A 12,976-nucleotide genomic window follows, 5' to 3' on the forward strand; every position below is an offset into this window, starting at 1 on the left:
GTGTTTAATAGGTGTGTAGGTTTGTTGTATATATTTTTTTTGTATTGTGTCCTTCTTTATGTCTAAGTACATGTTTACGTAAATGCATAATTTAAAATAAAAAAAGGGTTAATTATTTTTCTGCTTTTAATTAAATTTTTCATTAAAACCATAAAATGTTCATCTCTTTTAAATACTACTGTCTACTAATCTTAATCTGAATATTCCGAGGAAAATCCTAAAAATATGGGTTTATAACGCAGTTGTTTTTGCTCTGTGGGAACAGAAGTGAGTGCAGTAACGTGATGTTGGACAGCCTGTGGAATGGGGGGCTCCTATTGGCTGCTGCGCCCCTGTATAAAGAGCCGCAGTGGCAAATTCAATCAGATCAACTGCGGGCATCCTCTGAGAACCAGCCACCGGGACGCTCTGTTACACTGGGACGTTTTCTGGCTTCTTCTGCTGCTTATTTTTGGCATTTTTTTAAAATTTCCCAAAAGACTGGACCGTCCTTATAACCATGAAGGAAAGGAGAAATACACAGCCGCTGGTGGTGAGATGTAAACTGGTTCTGGTAGGAGATGTTCAATGCGGAAAAACGGCGATGTTGCAAGTCCTTGCCAAGGACTGTTATCCAGAGGTATGCTGCTTTTCATTTTGGGCAAAAATAAACAAAATGCACGCACTGCAGTTTGTTGCATACTGTCCATGTATTTTCTGTGTTTGTGTCTTATATTATTATTATTGAATGAGGCTAAAAATATGTGGTGCGTCTGTTGCAGAGGTGACAGTTTTCATGCGCATTTTCTTAAAATGTCATCCTCTTGGTTGTTTGTTTCTTTTTTTACCGCATTATTTTAAATGAATAGAGCCTAACAGAGCATGCACGTGATTAATAATGCATGTCCCTCTGCATTTCTTGCATGCTTATGATAGTATGATCCAAACAGTGCCTGCAGCAGTGGTGATCCAGGTGATTGATTGACAGAAAATTCCTTTAAGCTGAAGGAAATTGTACTTGGTTTATTATTTGGTTTTCCCATCAGTGCATGTTTTGGGGCTGCACTAATTAGGAGGACAAATTCCATTACCTGAGTGACTGACACCTCCCCACTAATGGCACCATGTTGGTAATTGCTCCCCAGACCTACGTGCCCACGGTGTTTGAAAACTACACAGCCTGTCTGGAGCTGGAGGAGCAGCGCGTGGAGCTGAGTCTGTGGGACACTTCAGGTAACTGATCACCTTCCCTCTGTCTGTTTGGTTTACCATTCTACCTGCAGCACTGGAGGAGACTTCAGGATTAGACTGAGCCTTTTGCATTTAATGAGCCTCTGTCTGAGCTGGAACAAGGAGAGGTGTGACTTTGAATGAGATATTTATGAGGAGAATCCATTCAATTGTTGTGAACCTGTCTACTTTGGAATGGTTATTGTTAAAGGGTTAAATTATGTGTCCTGAGCAAGTGTGCGGTTTCTCTTCCTTGTTTTTTTTGTTTTTTTTAATTTCATTTTTATGATGCAAGATTATTAGAATTATTTAATCTTGGAATATACTGAGGTGAGAGGTTGATTTGCAATATATTTGAGAAAACATACAAATTATTGGCAGTAAAACCAGTAAAAACTCAGAACATGGATGCTCACAGTGTCCACTTGTTGAACTGCAGTCTCCCAAATCTCTGAATCAGACCAATGCCCTGATTCCTAATTTGATGTTTGTGTGTTAAGATAAGGGGTTTTATATCGGTGCCCTCTGGGAAGTAAGCAGGAAGACAGTGATTTATTCTGCCTCACTTGTTGTTTTCGCAGACTTTGTGCATCATATGTTCATTTACACTAAGCTTGAGAAAGAAGGTCAATGTGTCAGGGTGGATCTCCCTGGGGTTGTGCTGTTTAGCGTGTTGACCTGGATACTGTGAACATGGGTCTGCAGCACCTGTTTGATTCTCTTCATGCACGCAGTACAATCCAACCTACATCCATACACACTCATGCTGGATGTGTGTGCAGCCTCACTAGGTCACCACGGCTGAACAAGTTGGCTCATGTGAGTGTGTGTGTGCATATGAATGTGAGTGTCTGTGTATGGATGCTCACCAACAAATCCTTTATGTAACAGCCCCACTTGTGTCAGACATCAGATGATGCGGTGTTTACCTTATTCGCATAGTCTGTTTTTTGTTTTTTTGGGGGTTTTTTTTTGCCCTTATTATCAGGAAGCGGCACCAGGAAAAGTGTAATTCCCTCATCAGACCAAATCCTGATTTTTAATCCCAGACCGTGGACCTTTGGTCTGGCCAGCAGGAGTGGGCTTGGTGCCGGGGATGATGGGTACACAGGGAGAGGACAGGGAGGTTTTCTGGAGCAGACAGACAGGAGGCAGCTCAGAAACTCTGATGACCTGCATTCTCTTCCATATGCTCCCACTCGACCAGCATGATGCAAGGGATTAAGACTCTGAATAGGACCACTGGGCCACCACTTTGGACTGACCCAATGAGTCTCAGATGCCAGTTTCTTTCTTTCTTTATCCTCTGCTCTTTCACTGCTCCTTAACTATCTAGGTTTTATTCTCACTTACGCAGCATCACTCTGTTATTGCATCTCTTGGCCCTTTTTTTGTGTCACTTGTCCATGTTATACAAGCCCAATCCAAAATAGCAACAGTTTTCTTCAGGCTAATTTGCATATGTTGCCCTCAAGCACATGGAACAATGAACGCGCCCAAAAACAAACACACACTATGCATTACAGTACAGAACACAATGCAAACCATAGCAAGAAGACATTTAAATTCATTCTAATTTACACATCCAGTTAGCCACACGCCAGTTATTTATGGCCGCATAAATATTTTTATTTAGAGCAGCCTTTATGGTTGATTTAATGCATTTTTACTGTCTTTTGTTCCACTGAGAACTTGCATCAGCTCCTGATCTCCTCCCCCTCATGTTTTTACACATGAATAACATATCCTGTGTCAGGCTCCTGTTGATGGATGATGGGTTCGGGGGGCTCTGCGTTTGCGGCACCAAACAGTTTCCTCCTCTTACTGTAATTTGCTGTAATTGTGTGGAGTTCTGCGGCTGCAGCCCCACTACGCAGAGTGGGTCTCCTCATTATCCCGACTCCCCCTCATTGATTGAACTGACCTCATCGCAGGACGGACATGGCAGAAAGCTCCGTCTCCTAGCCCACCATGGATTTACAAACTAAAATCAATCCACTGGTTTTAATCAGCCCGGTGTGGTCAGACATGGAGGAGAGAAAGAGGGAAAGGATGCAACTCATAAATAATGAATCTCATTATGGTGTTAGTGACTAATTTATTTTAGGTTAAATGGCCTCGCTGATAAAGCCTTTGAGTTTTAGCAGATGTTGTATATTTAATCGTTTTGTGTATGATGAATAAATGAGATTGGAGTAGAATGAACCCAGTATCCATTCAAGCTGATGAAACAATTTCTATTATTCTAACAAGGAAGCATTGTTAATATATATAATCATAATAATGGACCTATATAATCTGTGATGGCTACTAAGCTTTGTACCAGTGTAAAGGCCAACAAAATGTCAGAATATGTATGCAAAAATACATTAGGGATGAAGAGAGCATCTTAAAATGTATTAGCAGCAGTGAGAAAAAAAATTCCTCACATTTAGGACAATAAAAAAAGTGAATATTAGCTATTAACATTTTTATACATAATTATGATTAGATTAGATTAGATTAGATTAGACTAGATTTTATTGATCCCACAACGTGGAAATTCAATGATCAAGGCAGCAACAGAATAAAGTGCAAGAAAAAAAGTGTACATGCATAAGGATAGTGCAAAAAACAAGATAGTGCAAAAGCAAACAATGTAAAATAAAAAATAATAATAGTAATAAAAAACTAAAAACAAAAAAAATACAGTACACTATATATAGTTTGTTGATTTCACTTAAAACTAATCAATTCACCACTACTGTTTGTTGTGATAAATGCTGATTCTTCTAACTTCATATGTTGTAAATTTTAAAGGCAACAGCAACAAATAGCAAATTTTATCAAACATCTCAAGGTAGTTGAATTTTTTTCATCTGTTGCTTAAACAAACTTTCAATTCCAGACTCTGATCTTCTCTGACAATGTCAAGTCACAAATGAAAGCATTTCACATGTGGTCATGCTCAGGAACAAAGGCCCGTTCTCCGTCTCTGCAGGGGTCTGAACTCTGATTCTGACTGGCTCTGGCATGTGAAACCAGGGAACAAATGTCTGATGCAATGTGTGCTTTTTATCTGGGCTGTGAAGTCCATAGTTATCAGCAGTAGCAGTACAGCTCCCAGCCAGCTGAGTGTGAGTGGAGAGGCAGGGTTACTCTGTTCCCCAAATCTGTGAGTCATCCCATCACTGGATCATTAATCTGTCTGACCCCTGCATTCTCACTGTCAGAGAGGAGTGTGCTAATGATGAAGGCGAGCTATGTCACCCAGTTGATTTAGCCCACTTGCACAAAAATACACTCAAGCGCTCACTCATGCACACATAGAAAAGCTGACTCTCCCCTCCCCCACATGCACACTCCCAACACAAGGCCCGTCGTCTCAGGCCTCTGAAGCCTCCTTCTCCGCTGGCCCAATTTCCACCTCCACTCTTAGCTCTGGGCGCTGCACCATCAAGACGGATGGAGTTGGGATCATTTGGTCCTGCTCTTTTCTCTTCCCTCCTTTCTCCAGTCAGTCGGCCTCGGTCCCCATGTTTCATGCCTCAGAAACTCTCCATCTGTTGTAGAGGCATGCTGTTGAGAAAGAGTGAAGAAAGGGAAAATTTGGGCCATGCTGCATGCACATTGATCTGTCTATCTGAGCTTTTCTCTGGGAGTCGCATTGGAGGGAAGAGAGAGGCCCTCTATGATAACAGACTGCAGGGGGTGACGGATTAATGGCATAGGAGGCTCTTTGTGATCTCACTCAATAGGATACACTCCTCCTTTCCCTCCTCTCTTCCTCTTGGCTTTTTCCTCCCATTTCTTGCTGTTTTTTTACGACTTGAGCCTGGCGTGTCAGGAGAGTTCTGTACCGTATGCAGATAGTACACCATGCAGCTCCAAATATACATACGACAGACGTACACTATTTCTGTTAAAAAGTGGGAGAATTACGGCTACTGAATCAGCCTTTGTCCAGAAGGTCAAAGTGATTTCTCTTGAGGGCTGACAAGAAAGAAAACACCTAAGACATGTCTTCCATCTCCCTTGTTTCTTGGCAGGATAACTCATTTGTCAGCTTTAATTGCACTGTCTCCTGGACATCCTGTGCAGCTCTTCATTGATTGTTGCATTTAGATCAGTGGCCATTTAATGCAGAATCACACCCAGTTTCATGTGTGATAACCCCTTGAGAGAGATTGAGAAGATTTAAGAGTGCCTTGCCTCTGGCTCTCCAGTGCGATACCGCAGACACACACACACAAACACATCCCGCTAGTGCTAATTGTTCTGATTTTAATGTGATTTCACAGTCAGCAAACGCCGTGTTGTTTCAACTCTGGCTTTTGTGCTCAAGCTGAAGGTGTAAATGGTGTTAAATCAGTAATGTAATTTGCATTCTGAAGGTGCATTCATCTGTCTTCTTTGTGAAGAAGGTAAAAAAAAAAAAAGCAGTTGTAGTAAATCATCTCCTTTAATCAGAGTGTTTTAGTTAATTTCCCATTTGAGTAGAACAAAGAACTTTTTTCTGAAGGCATAGGAACAAAGTTGTAATGCAACAAGCTTGTCCCTTTGTTCCTTCACAGTACTGTTTACTTTCTTCAGGACATTGAGCCCTGAGGAATTTCAGCACAGCTTGTCATTATTCAACTCACAGCGCCCGGCAGCTGGCAAAATTCAGTTTTAGCCTTTGATAATGTGGAAAATCATTAAGTATTCATGAAACTGATCTGTATGCACACAGCCATGTTGTGTGTGCTTTTTCATATTTTTTCTCGTGTTGTATTGTTGTTTTTTTCTACACTGTAAATCAATTAGGATGGTTGTGTAATATCTAATGAGTGATTACACGGTCTGCTTTTGTTATCAGTTGCTATAAGGGGAACACTGAATCACTTTTGGGATTCACATGGAGCCTAAGTAAACATGTTAATCCCATTGAGCTGCTCCTCTTCTGTTTCAAATGATAGCAGATTGGGTTCACCTCTGGCTGCTGCCAAATTTACATAGTATGTCTGTGTGTCATTAGATATGGGGTTTGTCTGTGTCTGTCTCCATGTGTGTGTGATGGGTGTAATGGGTGTAAGTCCGTGGTCCCCGACTCTGCTGCATAACAGAGGAATGTCCCCAACAGTAGGTGGGTGGGCAGTTTGTGGTGTAAAATGATTGATTGGCAGTTAAGGCAGGTCTTTATGGAGAGGTGGGAGGAATGCTTGATGTAGATGGTGGATTCCAAGGCTGTTGCTGTGGTAACAGAGAGACTGGAGGTATTGCGCGCAGAGCAGAGGATTTTTGGGGGGTGGGTGGCTTACTTAAGGATTCTGAGCATGAGTGGGAGCGTCTGCATGCCCCGAGCCCCATCGTTCCACTTGCGTAATCTACTGCAAGAGAAGATCAATGAGGATTTAGTGCTCGATTGTCATCTTCTCTCCCTCTGAAATGCCAGCGGAGGATATAGGAGCAGGGAAAGGGACAGCAGAGGGAGGCTCAGCAGGAGAAGCAATGCCGATTGCACATAATCCCGGCAGCTGTATTCTCAGCCACTCTGATGCTCTGCAGCCCTTCTCGCTCTGACTGACCGAATATTGTCATATAGTTCCTGAAACAGTCTGTAGGTAAAATAACTAACAATATAAACCTGACGAACTGAAGAAAGCATTCACATTTAGGAAAACAAGTAAATGTCTGATTTACTTATTGTCAATATAATTTAACCAAACAGTAAATTCAATGACCTCAGAGATAATATTTCTTACTTCTTTCATTCAACAGGCTGGTTGAACTGATTATGAATTAGGATTTATCCCATAAAAGCACTTAAAATTGTAGATTTTTACCTCTAAATATGCATTACGTCCAAAAAGTATCAGCAGAATCTGTACTATTTGGTCAAAATGTTCTTACCTGTTGCATGAACAAACTTTATAATTTAGTAAATTAAAGCTTGTTAGTTTCATACTTGGGGATTCTCATGAATATCCTCCCTCGCAGTGGATTTCAGCTCCAGTTTAAAATAAGGAATCCTAAAATTACATTTTACGGCTCAGTATTTTGATTTAAACACCTACGTCTTCTATGAAAATACTGAGTTCTTGTGCTTTTGTCTTGATCTGAAATATCAAAGGGTGTATTTCTTCCAAAAAATCCATGTTGACAGGGGAACTCTGTTAGCCATATAGTTTACCATGTGCTCTATGGGTTGCATTCCCATTGCATCATTATAACAGAGAGATATAACAAATATCAAAAATGACAAATGAGTAGCTAAATATTCCCTTTTATTAATGGCAACAAATTAGTGATTCTGTCTTAATGTCCCCAGGCCCACTTAAAAGTAGATTATCAATGTAATTTCACTGTAATTGCATTTAAGTATTGAAATGTCTGAATGTGGTTTGTCTTTTCTGTTATCCACATTAATATTTACTATTTTTCTTTTTGAAAGGGTCTCCATACTATGACAATGTGAGGCCCCTGTGCTACAGTGACTCAGATGCAGTGTTGCTGTGTTTTGACATCAGTCGCCCGGACACTGTGGACGGCAGCCTGAAAAAGGTACACAGCATCACTATTTTACAGCAGAGTCTTGATTTGCTTTTATACCTATTATTACATCCCCAGTTAAAACAAATGTAATGTAACTTTAGTATACTTTCCATATATGATAAACCTGATGCACTGAAGCATTTGTCCTTTATGTTGACAGTGGAAAACTGAGATCCTAGACTTTTGTCCAAGCACACGCATCCTGCTGATCGGCTGTAAGACCGACCTGCGCACAGACGTCTGCACGCTGATGGAGCTGTCCAATCAGAAACAGACTCCCATCGCCTATGAGCAGGTAAGAGAAGAAGTCAAATACAGACAAATCTATTAACATCGCAAATAATTTCTCCTTTTTTCCTCATAAATAGGCAAAAACTGGGTGTAATGATAGAAATTACAGGCTGATGACCAGTAGACTTTCTCTGATAGTAATATATCTCACAAGATCATCAACATCTGGCACATCACACTTCAAATAGAGCTCATGTTTTTATCATGATTGCATCATTCATGCAATCTGACTCTGACTCTCAGATGAAACACATATGTTTATATATACACACTCTCAAATGAATAAATTAGATACAAATTATTCCACAAAGATCAGCATGTGTTGATTTACTGTATGTATTTTTATGATGACAAGTGGGACAAAGAGAGGATTAGTCAGTGTCATCTAGAGTAATGAATAATGACAAGCCCCCTCATTTTCAGTCTCACAACTAATTAATGAGCTTGGGATGCATTTCTGTCTCACACAACGCAGTGACCTATGTGCAAAAAAGCAAAGAAAGAAAGAAAGATTTAAATGATCTAATAGGCCTGTACAATAGGTGTAAAAAGTGTGATAACAGTGCAATATGTGATACCATGGACTGTTGTTGCAGTGACAATTTGGCTTGTTATAAATACAGAAATATTGTAACTTTAAAGGAGTGATATTTTGCTTTTTTAAATGAAATTATGCATTTTACAACATTTCCCTGTGGTCTACATAAACTGTCAATGCTATGGTTGGGTCTGAATTCTTCATTAACTAAACTCCACAGGTCCATCTTCAACCCTATTTTTGAGTAATGACACAAAAAAGGTGGTTGTAAATATACATGACCCCACCCCCTCCAGGCTGTTACTTGTCGTTCAACCATTTGGGTTTGTTAGTACAACCAACAACTGAACATTTTCGGTAATCAGCTCGAAGTTTGGACATATTTTCAGTATGGACTACAACCGCTGCTGCTGACAAACAGTTATGTCGTACTCTAAGAAATGTTCGTTGGAAGTCTTGTCCTTTTATGTGCAAATGTCGTGACGTAACTAGTTGTAAACGTAAGAAATTAAGAAGAAATTGAAACGGGTTGTAGAAATCCACTCAATTTTTGCCAAAATGAATATAAAGATAGCTTTGCAGCACCTGGAGGGTTCAAATTCAAGCTTTATGAACTATTAGGATCCAAATACACAAATAAAAGTACCAAAGATTAAGAAAAGTGGGTTTAGCAAAATATGACCCCTTTAAGACATATTAGTGGTACCAGTAGGGTCTTTCTGCTTCAGTATAATGTGCCTCAAACAATGAATATCCTACGTCCACAAATAAAGAAAAGAAATTATTTTAAACATACTTTTGTTGAACAAATTGTTCAATAGACATCAAAATTATAAGACATTTCTCTGTTCTTTTTATTTTCTTCTGAAAGTGTAACATCTAAATAATTCAGTAACAATTTTGCAAACCTCTGAGACCTGGCCTGTTGGTGATTTTTCTTATTCCCAACACTTCAGGAACACAATGTTTATTTTATTGATGTCAATGCCAGTATGATTCATCCTATTATTTAATGGAACGTTGCTCTTCATCACTCTTCTCCCTTTGTTCCAGGGCTCTGCGATGGCCAAGCAGCTGGGTGCAGAGGCTTACCTGGAGTGCTCAGCATTCACCTCAGAGAAAAGCATCCACAGCGTCTTCCGTACGGCCGCGCTGGCCTGCATCAACAAGCTGCAACCCCTCCCAAAGCCCAGCCCCACCCGTCGCCTCTCCAAAAGACTTCTCCACCTGCCCAGCAAGTCAGATTTGCTCTCCTCCACCTTCAAGAAGGAGAAGGCTAAGAGCTGCTCAGTCATGTGAGTGGAGACGTATTGGGTTACACCTCTCACATGCGACCCCCTGCCCCCTGCCTCTTTGGTCTCGGGGAAGGGGGGGTGGGCACGATGGCTTTATCAGGGCATCCTGCTGAATCCTTCCCTCACCCCCCCAGAAACCAAACACCCGTCAGAAGAGGTGGACACCTCGCTGTCCACTTGCTCCTGAACCTTTTAGCGCACATCCATCTTTTTCCACAACTGTTAATCTTGCTTTTGAACAAACAGTATTAGTCAAGGTTTGATCATCAAGCTACCATTTCTCACCTGTTAACAGTATGCAACTACAATGGTGTTACATCTGTTTTTACTCTCTCTAGGCACATGTTGATTTTGTCCAAATTGGAAGTGTGCAACGTGTGACGTTTAATATTGATGTAAATGCCTCTCAGACAATTCAGTGGATATTTTTCTAAAAACAAAAATAAATCTAGCATGAAACTGTCAGGAATTAGCAGAATCCTGAACATCCCTCTTAGTAAGGTCTGTGAGGTATGAAATAGCTTGTCACTGGTGTCCCCATTTAGGCCTGTGAAAGTGCAGAGATGTACAGCGGTAGAGGAAGAGTGGGACAAGCTACAGTGAGAGCTATTACATGGAAGGCTGTTCTCATTGTCTCAGTGGCGATGAGAGCGCAGATATGAGTGATCTGTGAGCGCAGACCGCCGTGCAGACAGCAGTGTAGACTATATCAACCTGCATGGATTGTTGATGCCTGGTTGTGTAGCTCTGGACAGCTCCACAGGCTTTTAAGTGGACTGAGAGGAGGCTTCACTCAAACATAAAGGGAAGTTAAGCTGGGCTTCCAGTGTCACTGTTGTCACAGCTGGAGACTATTTTAAAATACTGGTGACAGAGCAGACACAATTTAATAAGGTAAAGAAAAAATACTTTGGTTGTAATCAGGAGCATAATTACAAATGATTTGACGCCGAGCTGTCATGTGATATTTTCGATGATGTGGCTGCCAACTGGCACCAGCCCGGCTGCTCATGGGAAAATCTGGGTCGTAGATTTCAATAGTCTTTGGAATAGATTTGTAGCATTGCATTGTTGACAGCTTTTCAGCAATTCTTAAATGGTATGCAGTTCTGAAAAATGCCTTTCATATCATGGTCCCAGAAGTTATTTCAGAATTTTTTGAACTAACGTGCCTGTGGGTTTCTCTCATTTGCAACAATCCAATGTAGCACTCCCAATGACTCCCCTGATTCTATACTCTTCCAAGGTTTCTCTTCTTTCTGTGTCGTACACTCTTGTTAATCTATTGATCTCCAATAAGCAGCACTTACTGTAGGATACAGTGAATATGGAGCAAAAATTGGACCCTTTTCCTGAGCTTAAATCTTTGGCTTCATGGTTATGTGTGTGTGCAGCATTGATCTCTGTGCTTTTAACCATAAAGCAATAATGATTTAAGTGCTTGTGATGCAAGGTAACCTGTGTGGCAATAAAAATGCAGCTTTGTGATAAATGTCATGCTCTAATGCTCCACGGACATCCATGTAATCGACTGAAACCATATCTGCTGTACAAACAGGCTGTTGATCTGTGTTTGCCCCTCAATGTATGGTATATACAATAACCAATGACAACATTGTGCTATGAAATAGATCAAGGGATGGGAATGAGAGGGAACAAATATCTAGAACTGAAGATGCTAGTCAGTTTTACATAATCATAATACAGAGTAAGGAGGTAGTAGAACTCAAATAAGTTGCTTCAATAACTTGACAGTGCAGCATATGCTTTTAACATTGGGAATCTACTTTGAAACCTTCAAAGTCTAACAATCATCTTGTAAAAAGGGCTAGTGCGTGGAAAAAAGGAAGTAATGTGGGGCTTAGAAGAACATGTGAAATCAAATGCACAGGCTGGCCCTGTCCAAAGAAAGCTATTTTTCCATTTTTTTTTTTTTTTTTTTTGTAGTTAGTGTCTGTTTTGTTAATTTCTCTTCTGTTTATTATATTTAAAAGCATGATGTGAGTCGTATGTTGTTTTGGGAATATCTTCATGAGGCGGCTGTAGTGTCTTTATGAAGCTGTGGGCTGCCCTCGGTAGTCAGAGGAACCAGAAGTGGTGATTTGCACAAAAGCTTCCAGTTCATGGTCACACACCGAATTCCTCAGCATTGCCTAGCAACAATTCAGTGTAGGAAACGGAGACCAACTCTCAGTTTGGTTCTGTGGACCAAGAGGGTTGGCTAAAAAGCAGACATCCTCACATCCATTATAGCATCAGTTATATGCATTAATTGCGAGCTTGTACAAAGATATGTCTCAGTCCTTTTTCTTTGGGTAAGGAAGCTTATACCAGGATGTATCGTTCTGAAGACGGAATAGATGTGTGGCTCATGGACCATGTCAGTTAATATGCAGCCTTTGTGTTGTAGTCAGTGTGTGGTACAATGGTGCAGTCAAACTCCTAAGCATGTCCTCTATTAAAGTTGTATGATTGTACATACCGTCTCTTGTTTTATAATCATTGTAAGACATCTTCAGGGATGTCACATGAAAATGTTGTTGTAAATGTGAATATTTATTTGGTAGCTATTTTGGCCTTTTTTTGGTTGACATGTACATTTGTTTTAAATCTGTTTTGTAAATTTGACCTTCTTTTTCTTTTTTGTTTGGATTTTTTGCCATGTTAAATAAAGCTTGCCTTGTTCGGCACACTTGAATTCTAACTGTCCTTGTATTAAGAGTTTTCAGTTACGTTCAGTATTATATATATATATATATATATATATATATATATATATATATATATATATATATATATATATTTTTTTTTTTTTTTTTTTTTTTTTGTTTGTTTGTTTTGTTTTGTTTTGTTTTGTTTTTTTTGTTTTGTTTTTTTTGTTTTTTTTTTTGTTTTGTTTTGTTTTGTTTTAGAATTTCAGTGTTCTTAATGAATACAATAGAATTAGTGTTCTTATCTGGAAAACACAAGAGCCTATTTTTTGGTTAAATAGATACATACTGTATATGTAGTGTTTTCCAAATACATTTTTCACAAAACACACTTTGTTAAGTACAATAATTCACACATTATATTGTACTTGTGACTATAATATATACTCTTATTCTCTTAATTTTTAACATCCATTTTG

The 12,976-nt window shown here is 39.7% G+C and overlaps 1 protein-coding gene across 1 annotated transcript; it reads left to right on the plus strand.

Annotated features, from left to right (window-relative positions):
• Nucleotides 1-380: 380 nt before the first annotated feature.
• On the plus strand, nucleotides 381-12,544 carry rnd1b (Rho family GTPase 1b). Its single transcript, XM_030138927.1, has 5 exons — nucleotides 381-619; nucleotides 1,125-1,212; nucleotides 7,622-7,731; nucleotides 7,883-8,017; nucleotides 9,605-12,544. Exons 1-5 carry the CDS (start codon nucleotides 500-502, stop codon nucleotides 9,848-9,850), a joined length of 699 nt encoding a protein of 232 aa, XP_029994787.1. The 5' UTR covers nucleotides 381-499; the 3' UTR covers nucleotides 9,851-12,544.
• Nucleotides 12,545-12,976: the final 432 nt, after the last annotated feature.

This window comes from Sphaeramia orbicularis, chromosome 7 (assembly GCF_902148855.1).
Source record: "Sphaeramia orbicularis chromosome 7, fSphaOr1.1, whole genome shotgun sequence".
Classification (NCBI taxonomy): Eukaryota; Metazoa; Chordata; class Actinopteri; order Kurtiformes; family Apogonidae; genus Sphaeramia; species Sphaeramia orbicularis.